General features: G+C 42.5%; 1 protein-coding gene across 3 annotated transcripts in view; it reads right to left on the bottom strand.

The window, feature by feature from the left end:
• Positions 1–20,727, bottom strand: part of LOC148891797 (5'-AMP-activated protein kinase subunit gamma-1-like) — a 55,210-nt gene that overhangs the window by 14,181 nt on the left and 20,302 nt on the right. For 2 of the 3 annotated variants that reach the window (XM_089007720.1, XM_089007719.1), the window contains 2 exons: positions 6,431–6,657; positions 2,082–2,133 (listed from right to left, as the gene is read on the bottom strand). In XM_089007720.1, coding sequence (XP_088863846.1) covers positions 2,082–2,133; positions 6,431–6,657 — 279 coding nt within the window. Of the gene's footprint in view, positions 1–2,081; positions 2,134–6,430; positions 6,658–14,308; positions 14,766–20,727 lie in introns of those variants that run through there. The other variant, XM_089007722.1, reaches the window with a different exon arrangement.

Raw genomic sequence — 20,727 nt, 5'->3', positions numbered from 1 at the left:
GATCAGAAAAACGTTTTATAGCATCTAAAATACCCAAAACACGCAGGCTGATATTTTTAGTCAAATGAAAAACACCAATAAAAATGACTTCAAAATGAATCCAGAAATGGCCAGTTTCAGAAGGTCCCACCCCCTTGTTCGTGACGTCACGCCAAGATGTCTTGCCTTACTCGAGAATCAAAACAATGGCTTCAGATTCGGAGAAGATTTCTTTCTTGTTACTCATCCAGTTATGAATATGATTCAAATAGTTCTGACGAGGAAAGCATAAATGTTTGCAATTGATTCAAGGAATCCTCCCATTTCAATTTGAGCCGTCAATGACAGCAATGTAGCACCCAGAAAATGCAGAAGATGGCGCCGTTGGAAATGGGCTGATTTGTCTGCTGGGAATTTGTGTCAACTAGTATCAAATAGTAGTCTTGGTGCAACACACAATGATTCACCATCACGTTATTTATGTGTTTTCCTTCTAATTTTGCCATCAACACGGATCAACACGAAGTTTTCAGACCAAACAAAGTACCGCAAAATGCATTGTGTGGCGCTTTCTCGGTCAGGGGCGTTCCAAACGTGACGTCACATGGGGATCGTCATCAACTCGAAAACAAGACTTCGTGAATATTCAGCGCGAGTCTTAAAAAGTAAACTATAGCTATATGCGGTGAAATCTTATTAAAATACGCTCAGTCGAAGTCATTTGAAGTGATTTTACAAATTATGGACATAACTTGTCCGAAGGCGTCGGTTGTCCTTTAATGCTTTAGGTTTTGTATTTCAGGCCCAAACACTCCGTCCAAATGCTCCTGGCCCGGCCCCTCTGTCAAATTTTAGAACCCATTGCGGCCCGCGAGTCAAAAAGTTTGCCCACCCCTGCCCTAGTGTATTGGCTCATTTCAGACTGACAGAGTAGCGAGGTTGGAGGATAGAAATACAGTACGGGGAAAAAGACGCACCGCTTCTTCTCCTTGTTCCATGGAGAGGTCTACTAAAAATGACAACATGTTATTTCTGGGTTGAACAAATACACCTTTTGCGTTTTTGCACTGCTTAAATATGATTAATCATCACAAATGTTAACTTTGTGCTTCAAATGGGATTAATTTGAATTTGAATAAAAAGTCAATACTCCCAGCTAAGCAACTGAACAACAGTGTGTTGATTAGTATTTGCCCAAACATTCTTGGTAGCCTATGGAAAGCGCATACAGTTTTTGGCTTTTGACAAGTTGGATTTGGTGGGATCAGCAGTCGTACTGCAGATCTATTGAATACATATCGGATTTATGTATATTAATCTTACCAAAGGGTCTTGGGTCAAATTGGAAAGAAATAGGAATTGTACAACAGTCAAAATTTGATTTTGAAACACCTGTTTTAGAGCTACTCGTATTTCAACCAGAAATTCTAAGATTTTCACACCTCAGATTACGACTAAAAACAGGTTTCGACCAAACACGCCAGTCGACTCCTCAGTTACTTCACACAAGGAACAGCCATTCCCTCGTGCAATATTCATTGTGAAGAGACGTGTTTGATGTGATTTATGCAAATCTATTTTTTGCTGCATAGTTTATTCGCCCATTTCATGGGCTAGTAAAACAGCAGAAAGGGATTATGGTCAAAAACTGAGGTTTGGCTGTATTATTATTGCATGAAAATATTTGTTTTTGTTGCATTTGTAAACCTAACTGATATAGAAGTGAGGTGCAACATATACAATTGAATGAAAAACAAGAAAACAGTTCGGGTGACAAACAAAACGGATTCCAAGTCAAATACTTAGATTATTTTTAAAAGAAAACAGTTTCAACATGAGCAAACAAAGGATGACAAGATGTGTCCCCGCTATGTAATTTACTCCCTTTTTGACTTAGCTGCACTTGCATCGCAAAACCAACACATGGACGCAACTCAATTGTCAACCTAAAACATGAGCATGATTCACAGCCACCCAGTCCCAAGTGTGCAGTTCGGGAATTTGTCCAGACGTCCGGAAGTGGCAAGCAGCTAACAGTTTTCTTCATATCTGATGCAGTGCTAAATGCAAGACCATGGACTACCTTTTTATGTTCTACTTACCATCATCGTCGAGTTCAAGTTTCTCCAGCATGCCTTCGAATAAACCGGACACCTAAATGAGACAAAACGGCAGATTTGTGGTCAGATGACAAAATAAACCAAAACACTAAAGGAAGAAAAGACCAAGAAAGTGCGACGTACCAAAAAGAAACTTTGCACGAAAAATTGTCTCAGTGACGCTTTATTTCCCAGAAGCCCCTGCGGCGACGGACGACGACGACGTGCACCCCACCGGCGTTTCGACCCCGGGCCAAGGAAACGCTTCGTTTTACTAAATATACCCGCACAAATACACACGGCGAGAGCAGCAACTTTGAGCGGTGCCTTATTTGAAGCGCACAGCCCTCTTGAAAAGACACAGCGGAACGGTCTTGCTGCACTTGACTCAGGCAGGAAGGGGGAGCCGCCACTGGGCTTTCCAAACCAAACAAGTGCCCGTGAATTAGCCTCGATTCAAACACGTCAAAGTCATAAAATCCTCCAAGTCGTATTCCAGCACTTGGCAGTCACCGTAGCGGAAGGATAACTGGCGACAGTTATGGTGGACCAGAAGCCGGAAGCCCCACGCAGCGTGGAGACACACCCCTCCGCTGCCTGACCATATTCGGAAAGCTTTTGTTGCTAGGCAGCAAGAAGCCGGGGATGCCTTGGTGCAACACATCTTTGTGACATCAGGCGCGGCCCTCCGGTGCTGCATTCATAAATTGGTTCATCGGCACTTTGAGCAACGGAAACGTTGCCTGGCATTGGCCCAGATTTTTATTTGTATTGCAAGGCAAATTTTGAATTACAAGCAGGTTTTTTTCAATTCAGTGATAAAAAATTGAGCAATGAACTATTTCAATTCCAGCCATAAAAAAAAAGAGAACATATTGCAGATTTTTTTGAGGTTGCTAAAGAGCTTGCAGTTATTCATTTGAATCAGGTGTGTCGGGGAAGAGAAACAACAAGATAGTCATTATATTGCCCCTCGAGTATGGATTTGTTTAATCTATTTAACACTCCGACTCCTGACTGACACCCATTAGGCTACAACCTTAAAGTCATACATCCATCACACAAATACTACAACAAGCAGTTATTACATGAAATTGTTGACATCTTTGTCATATTGTTCTTCTCCATACTAGGTCTTAGTTTTAGTGAGATGTGGGACTCAATTGAGTTTTTTTCTGACGCGAAAAAAAATTCTCCAGCTTCAATTATCTGCGCCAAAAGATGTTTTACATTCTGTAAGATTGGAAAAACTGGTAATTAACTCATTCACTGGCAGACAATGTGTCATTTTTATTCAAATTGCACGCATGCATTGATTTGCCTCTATGTTTATTTATTTGCTATCGATTAGCTATCTAGCTGACTAGATAGCTATTTATTAGCTATATCACTATGTAGATATCTAGTTATTTAGCTATCTATTTCACTTATCCTGTGACTGTAAAGTGACCTTGAGAGTTTTGAAAGGTGCTTATAAATGAAATGTATTATTATTATTATTATTATTATTATTATTATTATTATTATTATTATTATTATTATTAGTAGTAGTAGTAGTATCTATTATCTCGCTAGCTTTCCATCTATTTGAGTTATTTCCGGGTCGAGTGAACGCTGGCGCGTGTGGCTGCTGCTGCTCACCCACTGCAAAACTTATCCTGTGACTGTAAAGTGACCTTGAGAGTTTTGAAAGGCGCTTATAAATGTAATGTATTATTATTATTAGTAGTAGTAGTAGTAGTAGTAGTAGTAGTAGTAGTAGTAGTAGTAGTAGTAGCAGTAGTAGTAGTAGTAGTTTTCTGGTAAAGAGAGTGGCTACATTTATCGCCTATATTTTGTTCTATTTCTTCCTTTCATCACTTTGATGTTGTGAATTTGTTGTGATTTTTTTCATTGTGAGACTAATAAAGGTTTTCCTATCTTATCTCAACTTTCAGATCAGGTCAAGTAATTTCAAGTGGGGAATTTTCTAATTCCCTGCCATCGCAAACGCAGGAAATCAAAAGAAACCAAGACTCGAGCTGTTTCTTTTATAAAATACATGTACTTTTAACTTTGGGTCCTAGACATTCAAGCCAAGGTGCATAATGGCCACTGCAGCATTGAGGATAACTGCTCAGGGATGCTCTGCCACATCTCACTGCAATAGTGACACAGCGCTTCCCTGGCCAAACACTTCCATAAATCTGTCGCATGCCACGGGGCACAAAGCCCATCTTTGCGGCACAGAAAACTCCAGAGGTTCCGAATCCATTATATTGATTATACTTTAAAATTTTGGACTTGGAAATATAGATATAATAATAGGACAGACCGTACACGTCAGTGGGTTATTCTATCAGGAGAGAGCCTGCAGTGGCCCTGCGGGTGCTTTCCTGCCGTCCCTTAATCACAATGGGTGGTAATTAGGTTTTGATATCAGCAACAGACTGGAGATAAAATATCCACTCCCTCTGACCATCTCCAAGTGAGCATCCATCACTGCTTCAAGTGATTATTAATTAAATCAGCGCACATAACTCTTTACTCATTACAGCATCTCATGACTCATATTTAAAGGGGAACCGACGTCACTTTTTTGTTTTTTTAACTGACATCAGAATAACGTTTTATAGCATCTAAAATACCCAAAATGTATGATATTTTTATTCAAATGCAAAACACCAATAAAAATAACTTAAAGTGTCCAAAATCTGCAAAAATTTGAGCTGTGAATTGGGCATTTTTAGAAAGTCCCGCCCCCAGTTCGTGACGTCACGCCAAGACGTCTTGCATTGCTGAAGAATCCAAAACAATGGCTTCAGATTCGGAGAATATGCTTTCTTGTTACACATCCAGTTATGAATATGATTCAAATAGTTCTGAAGAGGAAAACATTTGCAATCGATTAAAGATTTATATGTGCCATTTGGGGCAACATTGGGGGAAAATCTCTAACTCAAAAAAAAGAGGCACAAAATGGCGACCTCCAGTGGCCACCTCCGCTTCCACAGGCTGATAAATTCCTTATATGGAGCTTGGATGCCCTCTTCTGGCGGCTTTTGGGTGCAACACGGTTCTCAGACCAAACATGTACAGCAAAATACATTGACGTGATTGAAGGACTGCTGCAATGTGTCTTTTTTCGGTCAGGGGGCCGTCCTTTCATGACGTCACGTACGGACTCGTCACCAACTCAAAAACAAGACTTCCTGAATATTCAGAGTGAGTCTTAAAACGTAAAATATAGCTATATGCGGTGGAATCTTATTAAAATACGCCCAGTAGAAGTCATTTGAAGCCATTTTATAAATTATGGACACAACTTGTCCGGTGACGTCGGTTGTCCTTTAAAGTGAGCTCTAAATCCTAATGGTTGAGCTATCGCTAAAATCCTCAAATAATATTTCCAAACGGGACATATGGGCCACACTCAAACAAACACACACGCACACACATGCATGAACGCACGCACATTTTGCAAATCAATATCCAGGTAATATTCCAATTTACGACCGCCGCGACTTACAACCACGACCGCCAGACCCTATTTTTTTTTATTTAAATTCTGCACCGGCCACTGCAACGCCCTAGCAGTGTACGATAATTTTGGCCAGCCAGCCAGTATCTCACTCTCACGCAGCAATCGACCGTGTGATGGCACCAGAGGTGGGGTGTCCACCGGCCGCCATGACGAGAACGGGGGGAGGGTGCCCCGGCATCGGCGGCATCAAGCACAGCCACTTACCTGCCCTGTTGTCTGCTAACTTTTTGTCATGAGTTTCAGACACTGTTTTTACTATACTTTGGGCAAGTTCGGCGGGCCGGATTAAAAAGCCTAACGGGCCGTATGTGGCCCGCGGGCCGTAGTTTGCCCATGTCTGCTCTAACCCTTATGTAATCTTTTTTTCAGCCAAGTACAATTTCATTCGCACAAAAGAATGAAAACAGTCTGATGCGCCACTAGTCTCTTTTATTCAACTGTAGAACTCCACTTGTAGTGGTCTTTTGATTTATAGCTAAAAAAGAGAACAAGAAATACTGAAATTGATTATGAACAGACATGTGTTTCTGAAGTTACAACATGACCTTTGAACCGGTTGTGCAGCCCTGATGTGAAAAATGTTTCTCCAGTGAACAAAACGCACCCTGTCTCTCCCTGAAGAGCACAAAACGCCAATTTTATTACTGCTTTGTCACACGAATAAGTGGTGTGATAACTCAGCTCCAATAATGACGTTATAGTCGCGTTTAGTGATAGATTAGCGTTCAAAAGCCCGTTAATGGTCGTGCAGTCAACACATCTTTAAATAGACAGCTTCTCCCTTTAAAGGCCTTACAAGATTAGGAACATTTTTTTCAGGATGACTCACTTGTTGTGAGGTAGAGCACGCTGGCACGGGGCTGGAAGAAGGTTTTGGGGGTTTGGCGGAGGGAAGGCAGAGGCGCTGTCCCGTGTCCAGAGGCGTGGACACTGAGCGTGGACGGGAGCGTTCCGGCAGGCGTTCTGGCCTTAGGCCACCCTGGTGGGCCTCCTGAATGAACACAGGCTGGCTGAAGACCTGCGTTGGGGTGGTAGGTGGTGTGGAGATTCCAGAGGCTAAAAAAAAGATAAAAAAAAAACAATTATTGAAAGTAATTTGAACACATTCCAACGATCTCAGTGACACTAACTGTGTTATTTGACCATTTAATGACAATGGAAAGATGCTGTGTATAACCTCACATGCTAGAGATGGAATGCACAACTGGTATATAAAGCCTGAGCCTGGAGAGGCTGCTGACAGCCAAGGATGAAGAAACTTCCACTTCCAAATATGACTTTGTTATTCTTTTAACACGTGAAATGCCACAATAACAAATTAAACACCAGGAAAATTGAGTAATGTTTGATGTGATCTTGCTTTTTGGCGCAGAGGATAAAGCAAAAAGAAGCATATTCATGGAATTTCTGTTTGCCTTCAACTTCTTTTGGGGACCTTGACTAGCCCCAAAAAGTCACACAATACTGCCACAGCAAAGGTTGAAAACAAATCAGCCTCTGAGATCGTTACAATACGCTGCAAAATGACGACTTAATGATATTTTTTTATTTTATCCGATATAATTAATAGGTGTTTACATCAGTAAATTAGTGAGCCTGTAATGCAGCTCCTGCTTTGGTCCCAAGGTGTCAGTCACATGACTGCAACACCGCTGCATGCTTTGCTCACATGAATCTCACCCCATGACATGTGACACCGCGGGCATATTTCCCAGGCCAGACAATGAATGACCCATATGATGGAGTCTGAAAAGCTTAGAGGGCCAACTTTTTTTTGACAGGATCAAATGCCGATCATTGAAATGTGTTAAAGGGGCTACATTGTGCAAGATTGGCCAACGTATAAATAGTTTTGTCTCTAAAGTCCCTTAAATTGTGTTGCTTGTGGCGGCCATTCTTTTCCAGTCTGAATTGGAGGGGGGGGGGGGGGGGGGGGGGGGGCAAGTCTTGGTAAAGTGGTGGTCACCGATAACCCAATGGTCTCTCTTGTACAGGGGTCTGGAACCTATGGCTCGCGTGCCATATATGGCTCTTTTGATGATTGCATCTGGCTCACCGATAAAACTAAATACATATTCTCGCTTTTTCGCTGTTCCTTTCCTGTTTGGGCGGCAGTTGGCGGAAAGCGCAATTTTGATTGGTTGATACTGACCTATGGCCGTTGATGTTGAAACAGGTAAACACCCCCTTTTAAATAAGCCTGAATAAGCCTCCTATTAATGGTGAGTATTATCACAAAGTTATTTGAAATAAGGCATTCTGACATTTTGTTGGAATCACCTGCATGCGTGTTTGCGCGCGTGTGTGCGCGCGCACACGATTGTGCATGTGTGGCTCTCACTGAAAAACATTTCCAAATAGGTTCCAGACCCCTGCTCTAGTAGAACATTAGCATTCCCTTCTAGATAAAGAACCTTTCAGAAGTACAAGCATCTCCGCAGCTATTCACCAATCAGGCATGCATGATAGCGCGGCCAGATGGAAGATAGTCAGGAAGAAAGCCACAAGTTAGCTTGCATGTCCAAAAAGTACCTAGAAGAACCAGACATTAATTGACAACATTTTCCACTTTAATGAGACAAAGATCGAACATTTTGAGGAATGCAGGACATAATTTCATGAGGAAGACTGGCAGCTGCCATCCATCCATCCATTTTCCAGACCGCTTAATCCTCAAGGTCGGGGGGGGGGGGGGGGGGGGGGGGGCTATCCCAGCCATCTTCGGGCACACCCTGAATTGATTGCCAGCCAATTGCAGGGCACACAGAGACAAACTACCACTCACACTCACACCTAGGGACAATTTGGAGTGTTCAATCAGCCTGACATGCAAGCTGGTTTATATCAACCACAGCGACAATAATTAGAAGTCATGGGACACAGGAAAGATGAAATCTGCTCCAGAGTGCTTTTGACCTCACACTGAGGCGACTGCTCATTTTTCAGTAGGACAACGACCTGGAGCTCACGGCCAAGATATGAAAGGGGTGGTGTCAGGACAGCTTTTTCAATGTCCTTAAATGCCTGCCCTGACATGAATCCGGGTGAAAATCTCTAAAGAGATCTGAAAATGTCTTTTCACTAATGCTGCCACCTAATTGGCAAGTGGGTGAAACTGATTCAAAATATCCTCTCGATGTGCCAACCTTGTGGCTAGGCTAAAGGAATTTAGACTGTAAGTGCTGCCAAATGTGAATTGACAAAGGATTGAATAATGTCTTTTTTATAGCTTACAAAAATAACAATAAAAAATAATTTTAATTGTGAAAAAAGTCATTTGGTTAGAACACGACTGGTACGCTGTGCATTTAACTAGACTTAATAGACTGGGCATACAACAGTGCATCTTAATTATGATGCATAATCGGAAGTGCCATAAATAATAATGTACAGGTGTAACAATTCTTGGAAATGGTGGACCTTGTGTGTTGTAATGTATAGCAGTGGCCCGGCAGTATCGCTTGACATTTAACTGGCGTGCGGCAGGCGCTGCTGCCGCGGTTTGGCCTTCCTTTTTTAGCCGTGCTGTTGTGGCACATTCCAGAGGAGGAGATAACAGCACAGCCGGGGGGCTTGCTTCCCTGAGCCTGCTGGCAGGCGGAGTGGTGGCGTACCACCCAGGACACAGAAAGTGTGGGTCTTGTCGTAACTTACTGACACCAAACTACATCTAACCACAAAATAGACGACAGTCAGCCACAATATGGCTTAGCTACATGTAAAAGGGCAAAGTGTTAACAGTACTGGTCAACACCACACTTTAAGCTAGCATCACTTTACTCATGGGGAATCTTTGAAATGATCGTCACACTTTGATTCATTTCTGAGCCCAAATTAGTCAGAGATATTTTTTAGCGCATCATTTTGTCCCCCTTTCTAAGATATTCTCTTTCAATCGGGGATATCTAGTTCCTATCGTTACAAAATATGATTTTTTTTTAAATCTAGCTAAAATGTCTGTTTCAACCCAAAATGGCTGTAAGTATTCAAAGTACAGTGGTAATGTATTAATTTATTTTCAAAAAGGAGTTCCACAACTGGCAAGTCAGAATGTGCCGTAGTAAATCATAATAACAATACATAATTGTATAAACAACACATCTAGGACATAAACGTAAAATAATCAAAGGAAAAACAGGAAACGTATCTGAGCCCGGAGGACAGCTGACCTCAAATTGCCAGTTCATTCTGTCATGATCTGGTTGGCGACCAACGGGTGGCGCTGTCGGCCCCGCCTGCACCTGCACAGGTGCTGGTCGTCCCGAGCCTTGGCGGACTGCCACGTTCGGATTGGCGACTACCGGGTAGCGCTGTCAGCCCTGCCTGCTGCCTCGCAGGTGCTGGTCGTAACAATCAGTGACACTCAAAAGGACTCCCGGCACGACCATTCGCTGTCGGGTCATTGTTTGTTGAATGCTGCTGATGCATGTTATATGCATGTGTTTGTTTCACCTTGGCGGACTTTTAATCTTGGTTTTCTTTTGATACTTTGTATTTTTTCTGTTCAGACGATTTTGATGTCTTAGATTTTGTTCCTGCTGACTTTTAATACAATTTCTCAAACACAACCTGCTGCTCCCTCCTGCCCGCTTTTTGGGATCCGCAACCGCCATCACCACCTTCCAAACCCGTGACAGAATGACCCGACCAACCATCGGATCCCGCAGGTACAACGGACCAGTCTCATTTCCTCCCTGTGCCTGGCAGTGCAACGTCCACGTTAGCCCACGCCTCGTCGAGTTTGAATTGCGTCACTCGACGAGCCGTAACGTCCACGTTAACGTCCGGCCGAGACCTCCTTCCAGGTGGCCGTCCAGGGTGACACTGAATGTCTGGCAGTGCACACCCACGTCCAGCCACGCTGTCGTCGAACATGTTGAATTGAGTCGCATCCACGACGAGCCGTGCAACGTCCGCGTCAACGTCAGTTCGAGACCCCAGTCACCGCTGGATCCCGGAGCGGCTCAGGACTGGTCTCGTTTCCGCGGTGCCAGGCAGTTCATGCCCACGTCGGCGTCCGGCCGAGACCTGGTCCCATACAGCCGTCCGGGGTGCCACTCTGCGCCTGTGAACGTGCTAGAGGGATCGCACTCACGCCCACGACAATCCGTGCCGCACCCACGTCCACGTCAGGTCGAGTCCCTTTCCCGTCGGGCCGCCGCCCATCGTATGCTGGAGACGCAGCAGTTTGCCCTCACCAACCGCCATCACCACCTTCCAAACCCGTGACACATTCAGCTTCCTCGTAGATGTCACTTGTACGGCAAAGACACATTCTTCTCATCACATGATGCTGTCAGCATGTCGCACCGTACAAAGCCACATATGGCTACGTTTAAATGAGGCAGCGCTCTGCTTCCCTCTCTGCTCCTCAGCCCACTGAATATCAGAGCTCGATGCTTCCCCAAAAACAATGAAAAGGAGCTGTGTTGCGCCTGCATCTGTTTTCTATCAGTTGGAGTCAATTGAAGACGTTTCGGCGAAAGGTACACTCGTCACCAGTCTATCGCAACAACCATCCACACTCTAATTCACACTGACTGATCACCGAGAGTCTACAATAAAACTAATATGCATGCTGTTGGAATGTAGCGAGAATCCAAACTATGCTGGGAATAAATCCACACATGAATGCTGCGGCAGTGTGAACATTTACTCACTGAGAAAACATCCTACCCATTTCTACGGATCTTCTCGGGTACATCACGGACTGATTGCCAGCTAATCATAAGGCGCACAGTGGGGAGAAAAACAACATTGATAATCACATTCACACATCTGAAGTCTTCAATGAACCTTATGGGTTGTAAACCTTAAATTAAGACCAGCAGGGGACCCAACAGCAGAGGCATTGAACTCAGGACAGGTTTATGGTCAGAGCAGAAGGCCTTGTTATGGAGGGAGGAATCAATTGCAGAAACCAAACCAAAGTGGACTGGCGGGGCAGGTGCGATAGCAGACTATGGTGGGGAAGGTAGATGACAAATTGACAACTGCTGGCTATTTTTGGGCCTCGATGCTGCAGGTCTACACCCATCCATCCAGATAGACAGAGTGGTTGACAAATGGAAGACTGGCAGGGGTGTCGGTGAGACAGGTATAATGATTAGGACACCCAGCCCACACGGAATTAAGCGCACAACAACAAAAACTAGAACAGAGGGAGACGCCACAGAGTGGCTCATTGAGGACAGACACAATGGATTCTATCATGTGCAAATTTTGGGAAATGTGGAAGAAACCAGGGCTGAAAATGTAAACGTCTACCCCATGTAAATTTTAAACAGTAAAAGCTGGGGAAAAAAATCCCTCTCCTTCATTTTGCTTGCCCGGAAGGATTTATTTTTCGCATGCAGGTATGTAATGATAGGACACAGCTACGGCTTTGAGCAAAAAGGAAATTATCTCAAACCATTCCTTGCAACTTTTATCATGGGGGACATGAATGTATCAACGTTGAAAACATTATATTGGTTTCTTAAATGCAAGAAAACGTTACAATTAAAAAATATTTTGAACCATGAACCCCTCATATAATTATGTATGTATGTGTGCATGTGTGTGTGCGCGTGTGCGCGCGAGTGTGCGCGTGTATGTGTGTATGTGTGAATGTCTGTGTGTGTGTGTGTGAATGTATGTGTGTATGTGTGAATGTAGGTGGGTGGGTATGTATGTATGTATGTATGTATGTATGTATGTATGTATGTATGTATGTATGTATGTATGTATGTATATATGTATGTATGTATGTATGTATGTATGTATGTATGTATCGATGAAAAGGTTTCTTCAGCCATCATCTGTACTTCTTTGAAGGTGTCGGACGTTTCGCTTCTTATCCAAGAAACTTCGTCAGCAAACTAAAGTCTTATTGGTAGTTTAGGCCCTATATATATACAGTAAAGTCTCGTTATATCGATATCGGTTATATCGATAGTACCGCTTATTACGATACTATTTTCATTTCCCTTGCACATTTCTAGTCTTTTTATGTATAATTAGTACCGTTTAGTACGATACCCGGTTATGACGATAATCCGGTTATTACGGTGCTCCTTTTCATCCCCCGCCGGCCATTTTTGTTGTTTATATCGATATATCCGTCGCGCCATTGGTCAACTTGGTCACGTGTCTTGTTACGTGAGCCGCCATCGGTCGCGCCATTGGTCGACTTGGTCACATGAGCCGCCATCGGTCGCGCTATTGGTCGACTTGGCCGTGTGACTTTGTCACGTGACACGCCATCGGTCGCGCCATTGGTCAACTTGGTCACGTGTCTTGGTTACGTGTCACGCCATCAGTCGCGCCATTGGTCGACTTGGTCAGGTGACTTGGTTACGTGCCCAGCACCCGTGTAGCAGAGCCATTTTCATTTTCAGACGCTAGCTCGTGTGTAGCAGACGAGATTGAAGTGTTTGTGTTAAAAGGTAAAAATGGGAAGCAGAAGAAGATTGATGACTTTTTTTAAATTGTATACATAATACAGTAAGATGTAAGCGTTGCAGTTTCCCTGTTGTGTTATGTACATGCCCACTGTACTGTATATGAATGCAATCGTTTTTTGCATCAATGTTTCTTGTTTTGTCTGCTGAAGCGCGAGGATTTTGAAAATTATTAACATTCCATACTGTGTATTAAAGGACAGCCGATGTCACTTTTTATTCAAATGCAAATAAAAATGACTTCACGCCAAGACGTCTTGCATTGCTTGTGAATCCAAACAATGGCTTCAGATTTGGATAATATTCTTTCTTGTTACACATCCAGTTATGAATATGTTTCAAATACACTGTAGTTCTGAAGATTAAAGCATACATGTTTACAATCATTAAAGAATTATATGTGCCATTTTCTCACCCAAAAAAAAGGGAGCTCATGGCCAGCTCCGTTTCTTATATGGCGCTTGGCTGCCCTCTTTTGGCGGCTTTTGTTTAATGCAGTTCGGCACAGGATCGGATATATCGATAGTCCCGGTTATATCGATATTTTTTCGGACTCCCTTGAATATCGATATAACGAGACTTTACTATATATATATATATATATATATATATATATATATATATATATATATATATATATATATATATATATATATATATATATATATATATATATCCCTACTGTCCACACCTGGCGGTGCCGCACTCTGCTATGATAGGTCCCTGCTCTCAGGTTGGGGGGAGCAGAGGACTACTCCCTGCAGCTGCTCCACTGATAGTTCCTATCGTTCTGACTAACGACTGGCCTGATTGCCCCACTTCGACCGGTATCACCTCAACAGTATACGAACGATCCAAATTGAACCTCACCCCACCAAATGTATGTATGTATGCACATGTATGTGCATGTGTTTATTTATTTATGTTTTTATATATGTATACATAAATCAGTCTACACCTATCCATCCAGATAGACTGTATATAAATATCGGGGTCGCATTGCAAAAAGGGCCTCGACATTCACCTTGGACGGATGGCAAGTCACAGGGCACGGAAAGACAATCATCCAAACTCACTATTGTGGACCATTTAGAGTTTGCAGTGAACCAAATATCACTGTTTTTTGGAATGAGATTTGAATCACTACTTCACTCACACCAGCTCAAAAGTGGATGGAAAACACTTGGAGTGATCATTGCCCCAATAGCATCACCAGATAAACTACAGAGTGAATAAAAATAACTGCATGCAACGGCGCGCGTTACCCGACAAGCAGGACGCTTCGGACTGCTGCCTCCGTCCGAGCCCATCTTGCTCCTTGCGTTTCTTGCTCCTCCTCAGGCTGCCAAACCTCTTCATAGAGCGCAGCGGATGGTCGCGGGCTCAGCGCATTATGACCCAGCGACACAACAAACAGGCTCACTCGCCTTGGTCACAAGCTGTTTGTCCTTCAGGGGGAGGACATGGTGGACTTTTCCTTTAAATTAGATGCAGCGATTAGACAGGACCGCCAAGTTTAAGGCAGAAGCCGCAAAGCCCCTCTAAATGTTAATCTTGCACATCCATGCATATAGAATCCACAATACATGAAGCCGGACATGACAAGTAATTGAGCTGTAGTTTTTGCTGTCAAAACTTGTCCTCCCCGGTGATGTTTACGCCTGCCCCTGGGACTGTCACAACTATCAGCCGCATTAGAGTTGTAAATTGTCAGGTGCAGCTGTGGGTCGCGTCTCTTTTTATATAGCATCCACAGGGGGGCGGGGAGCCAGCCTGCCAGGGCAAATGACGCCGATTGGTCACCGTTTGTGCCCCCCTCCTGACACTGCACCTCCCACCACAAGGAGAGTAAACTTAACCAATGATTGACGCAAGCTGCTTCTTGAAAAGCTCCTTGCAAAGTGCAGAGGAAGAACAATAACGCATGTGGCTGAGAGCTGCTGCTGCGGATATTCGTGCTGTCAGCTGTCACTAAACTTGTTCTTATTTTGGGGGGAGACCTTTAACAGCCTCCGTCAGATGACAGCATGGGGGTGGGTTGGGAGCGGTGGAGGGTTTCCAGTGTGCAGTCAGCTGGTCTATTCTGTGCAGATGACCGATGATGGTGGTTATGACTTCAATTAATGTCACAAAAGGCTACCAGCACCGTCCTTCTATTTTCTAAAGTGTGTGTCCTCATTAGTGTCAAGAGTGAACTGGAACTTTTTAGAGATGTTCAACACTGCATTTGTCAGTATATAAGATCTCACTCTTTGAGTACCGTATTTTGTGGTGTATAAGGTGCAACCAGAAGCCTTGATTTTCTTCAAAAGATGAACCTGTGCCTTATACGCAGACGGGCCTTATATGTAATATTGAGCCACAATAGGTCTCCCAACTACTGTCACGAGTCACCGACTCAATTTCCCCTTGTAGAAGAAGTAGTGCATAAGCCCAGCCTCTACTGTCGCAACTTATAATGTGGCGGGCCTAATATTTGGCAACATTTTCTACATTTGTATATTATATTTGGAAAACTTTCTTCATTCATTGAAGGATGCGCCTTATAGTCCGGTGCACCTTAGATCTGGCAAAAGTTCAAAAATACACTATTCATTGGGGGTGCGCCTGATACTCCGGCGCGCCTTCCACACCGGAAAATACGGTAACTCACTCACTGCCATTCACAAATTTATTTGGGAATTGAAAATACGGTATGGAGACGCATTCCTGAATTTGATCAGATTTTGCTTTTTCTTGCTTTTTCCGATAAAGCGCTGGTCAGACCTCTGGCAATGTTTTTCCCTTCAACGAGGGGGCAGCATTTGCCTTAGCATTTGCCGCCGCCACTTGCACCTCATATCACTCCAGACCAATATAATTTGGAAAACTTTAATATATTTATGGATTATATTTAGAAAACTTTTTTCATTCATTGATGACGTACCTTATATATGGAAAAGGTTTGAAAATACACCATTCATAGTGTGTGCTCCTTATTCTCAGGTGTGCCTTATACAATGGAAAATACGGTACTCACCAACATTGATGTGTGCCATTTAACACAATGACAAAATATGTGAACAAAATAAGTATATGTATTTCTGATGCCAATGTGTCAAACAATAGAGTGGCAAGTATTGAACAAGATGATTTCTCAATGTTTTTTTTTGCCAAACTATCAGTGGCTGGTATCGGCAAACTCGATGAGTAACTGATACCATAAAGCAGGGGTTCTCAATAGATCGATCGCGAGCAACCAGTTGATCTCCAAGGTACTATTTGTAGATCGCACGACAAGTTGATGTGACATTGTCAAAAACTAACGCTATTGTTTTGAAAAGAACTAGACGTCACCCTATCAGCCATCCCTTCACTTGATTGATACACCAGACAACCAATCAGATGACATCTTATTAGGTACAGTACTGTACACTGTGCGTGCTCAAACAATGTCCCTGATCGTTGCAAATTTAACAAGCAAGTCATTAGTTACACCCTAATTTATCGCTCGTTCCCCTCTTAAACATAAGCTAGGGTATACAAATGTTTGGGGGAGCTGGACCAGGTAAGAAGAAAAAAGTAGCACTTTCATTCAGAATGGGAGTAGGACTTTTTTTTCACGATGACATTTTCAAAGTGCGTTTGTGTCGTCTGCCAGTTATCAGAGTGAACTCAGGTAATGGCAAACAATGTACATAATTATGTTGTGTTGTGCAACATATGTGGTTATACATCAACATAAATTGCAAGAATCCTCAATATATTTCTCAATAAATATAATGGGTAGATCATTTTGACTTGGTCATTTCAAAAGCTACTTTTCCCATGCTGAAAAAGTGTGAGAACCCGTGCCATTAAAATAATACTGGTATTGGCCCTCTTCCATCCCAAACCGTATCTCTCAATAGATTTCGGGCAAGAGGCGGCAAACACTTTCGTCTTGTTGCCAATCAATCACACTGCAGATAGAGACACAAACAAGTATTCACATCTGTGGAAAATTGAGAGCAAAGCTATATATGATTTTGGAATGTGGCATAGGAGGCCAAAGGACACCTGAAAAAAATCACGAAAGCACAGGGGGTAAACACGCAAGATCCACTCAAGAAGGTCAGAGAGAGGTGAGATTCGAACACGGGACAATGAGACTGTGAGGCAGACGTCCAAGCAATTACTGTTGGGCACCTGTCAGAGATATGACAGTCAGACACCGTGGACAGAGACTCAGAACCAGAAAGATTGTCCCCACTGCCGGCAGGAGACGCAGTCATCAGATGACATACGTCTGAATTCTGCGCCCCTCTGCCAAGCTATTTAGTGAGAGTACAGTAAAGTCTCGTTATATCGATATCGGATATATCGATAGTCCCGGTTATATCGATACTATTTCTATGCACGCACGGAGAAAATTACATGCAAACAGGGTCGGATATATCGATGGTCCCGGTTATATCGATATTTTTTTCGGACTCCCTTGAATATCGATATAACGAGACTTTACTGTCTATGTAAATTACAGTGATATATTAGTAAACATAGTTTTCTTGATTATAATACCACGCCTCTGGGCGTTCTGAGCACCAACAGCTGCAAGCAGTAAAACATAAGACATTTTAATTGGTTGTCTTTTCCAAGAACTGATAAGTTTGTAATCTGGCGCTTGTGCAGGATGTTTAAGCCGTAAATAACTTTGGTGAAAAAGGAGTATCTAAAGCCCTAAATTCTGTGCAAGGCCGGACCTTCTAGAATCTAGATGGAGACGACAGTTCACCTTGCCGTGTCTGTTTCACTTAGATTTACTGTGGCCATCTGCACTTTTGACTGTAGGCCCGTTGTTTAGTTGGTCAGCAAAGCACGGCACTTTTAAACATGATAAATTATTATTCTCCAACAGCACCTTAATTCTGTTCACTACAGTTGGACTTCACCACCAACAAGCTGGTTAAAAGGAAACAATTTCTAGGGGTATCAATGTCAAATAAGGATACACTAGGCCAGATTTTATAATATATCCGCGGTCACCAGCACAGTGCTATAGTATTTGGTAGTTTATCTACTGTATATGTGTCTTCTGAATTTTTCTCACCCATGAGGAGAATCATGAAACACTGGACGTGATGTTATTCTGTCCATTTGTGCCAATGGATGGTCCTCACATGACATTAGCCTTGATGTTGAGAGTGGTGTGGGAGCTGTGCCTCAGGGATGGGAGGTTGTGAATTTGGGACATCGTAGATGACACACATCGTCTGTAGTGTGCCATCAGAATCAGAATCAGAATCAGAATCAGAATACCTTTATTCGTCCCGCAATGGGGAAATTTGCAGTCCACAGCAGCAATTGAAGAGGGATGGGGTTGGGGTGGGAGTGAAAGGATAGAAAACAAGATATTCTAAGCATAACAAAATAAAAATGTCAACTGTATACTGTGCAAATGTAGATGTGCAAAAACCGTTCTATAAACAAGACTGTACATAGTGCAGAATCAAGAGATGCATTTAGATATATTGCAACAACCCATATTTACAAGAATCGTCAGTAGTGAGAGAGATATAGAGAGAGATGTAAAGATAGATAGAGAGAGAAAGACAGATAGAAAGAGAGATAGAAAGAGAGATCTAGAGATAGAGATAGAGATAGAGAGAGGTAGAGAGAGAGAGGGTAGAGGTAGAGATAGAGGTAGAGAGATAGAGAGATAGAGAGATAGAGAGATCGAGAGAGAGTGAGAGAGAGAGAGAGATAGAAATAGAGATAGAGATAAAAAGAGATAGAGAGAGACATTTAGAGGTAGAGGTAGAGATAGAGAGGGTAGAGGTAGAGATAGAGAGAGATAGGGAGATAGATTTAGAGATAGAGAGATAGAGATAAAGAGAGAGATAAAGAGAGAGAGATAGAGATAAAGAGATGGAAATAGAGATAGAGATAAATAGAGATAGAGAGAGACATTTAGAGGTAGAGGTAGAGATAGAGAGGGTAGAGGTAGAGATAGAGAGAGATAGGGAGATAGATTTAGAGATAGAGAGATAGAGATAAAGAGAGAGATAAAGAGAGAGAGATAGAGATAAAGAGATGGAAATAGAGATAGAGATAAATAGAGATAGAGAGAGAGATAGAGAGATAGAGATTTAGAGGTAGAGATAGAGAGAGGTAGAGGGATAGAGAGGGTAGAGATAGAGAAAGAGAGAGATAGAGAAAGAGAGAGAGAGAGAGAGAGAGAGAGAGAGAGAGAGAGAGAGAGAGAGAGAGAGAGAGAGTCAGACAGATAGACTAGATAGACAGATAGACAGATAGACAAGATAGACAGATAGAAAGTTAGATAGATAGATAGATAGATAGATAGATAGATAGATAGATAGATAGATAGATAGATAGATAGATAGATAGATAGATAGATAGATAGATAGATAGATAGATAGATAGAGAAGGAGCGATAGATAGATAGATAGATAGATAGATAGATAGATAGATAGATAGATAGATAGATAGATAGATAGATAGATAGATAGATAGATAGATAGATAGATAGATAGATAGATAAAGAAAGAGAGACAGAGAAAGAGAGACAGAGAAAGAGAGACAGAGAAAGAGAGACAGACAGAGAGCGAGAGAGAGAGAGAGAGAGACCCAAATTAGAATACTTAAAGGACAACTGACGTCTCCGGACAAGTTGTGTCCATAATTTGTAAAATGGCTTCAAATGACTTCTACTGGGCGTATTTTAATAAGATTGCACCGCATATAGCTATATTATACGTCTTAAGACTCGCTCTGAATATTCAGGAAGTCTTGTTTTTGAGTTGGTGACAAGTCCGTACGTAACGTCATGAAAGGACCGCCCCCTGACCGAAAAGAAAATGGGGGAAAAAGAGATTTTCCCCCATTGTTGCCTCAAAATGGCACATATAATTCTTTAATCGATTGCAAACATGTGTGCTTTCCTCTTCAGAACTATTTGAATCATATTTATAACTGGATGTGTAACAAGAAAGCATGTTCTCCGAATCTGAAGGAATTGTTTTGATTCCCTAGCAATGCTAGACGTCTTGGCGTGACGTCACGAACTGGGGGCGGGACTTTCTGAAAATGCCCAATTCGCAGCTCAATTTTTTGCAGATTTTGGACACTTTAAGTCATTTTTATTGGTGTTTTGCATTTGACTAAAAATATCATACTGTGTGTTTTGCGTATTTTAGACGCTATAAAACGTTTTTCTGATGTCAGTTAAAAAACAAAAAAGTGACGTCGGTTGCCCTTTAAGGGCCATACCTAAGATTTAAGCATCAAACCTCATAACTGAGAGGGAGCTGTACTAAACCTAGAGTCTACGGTGCAGAACCAGTGGATAATAATTTAACCATTTCAGGGACAGCAGTTACTACAGTGGACATCTTATCATGTTATGAAATGACAGTATGCATGAAAGGGTTACGAACTTGCATTTTTGTACTGGCTTCCTTTTATCGTCGTGGCTTATACACTATGCACTGCCCTTGAAAGGTCCATGTTATGTTTTTTTGGAAAGTAAAAAAATGCACAGTTCCTTTATTTACTGACAACAAGCAGCACACTATAGCAACATAGAGTGAGAAAGAGGGGGGAGGGGAGAAACGGGAAGGACTGGAGAGAGCAGGAGCGACGAGGAAAGCCTGCTCACTTCCAGATAAGGCCAGAAAGACTGACTGTTGGCTTCAGTGGGATGCCA

The sequence above is a fragment of the Hippocampus bargibanti genome, linkage group LG11, assembly GCF_051943395.1.
Source record: "Hippocampus bargibanti isolate YZ-2025 linkage group LG11, ASM5194339v1, whole genome shotgun sequence".
Taxonomy (NCBI): Eukaryota; Metazoa; Chordata; class Actinopteri; order Syngnathiformes; family Syngnathidae; genus Hippocampus; species Hippocampus bargibanti.
This window is presented reverse-complemented; position numbering and strand designations above follow the sequence as displayed.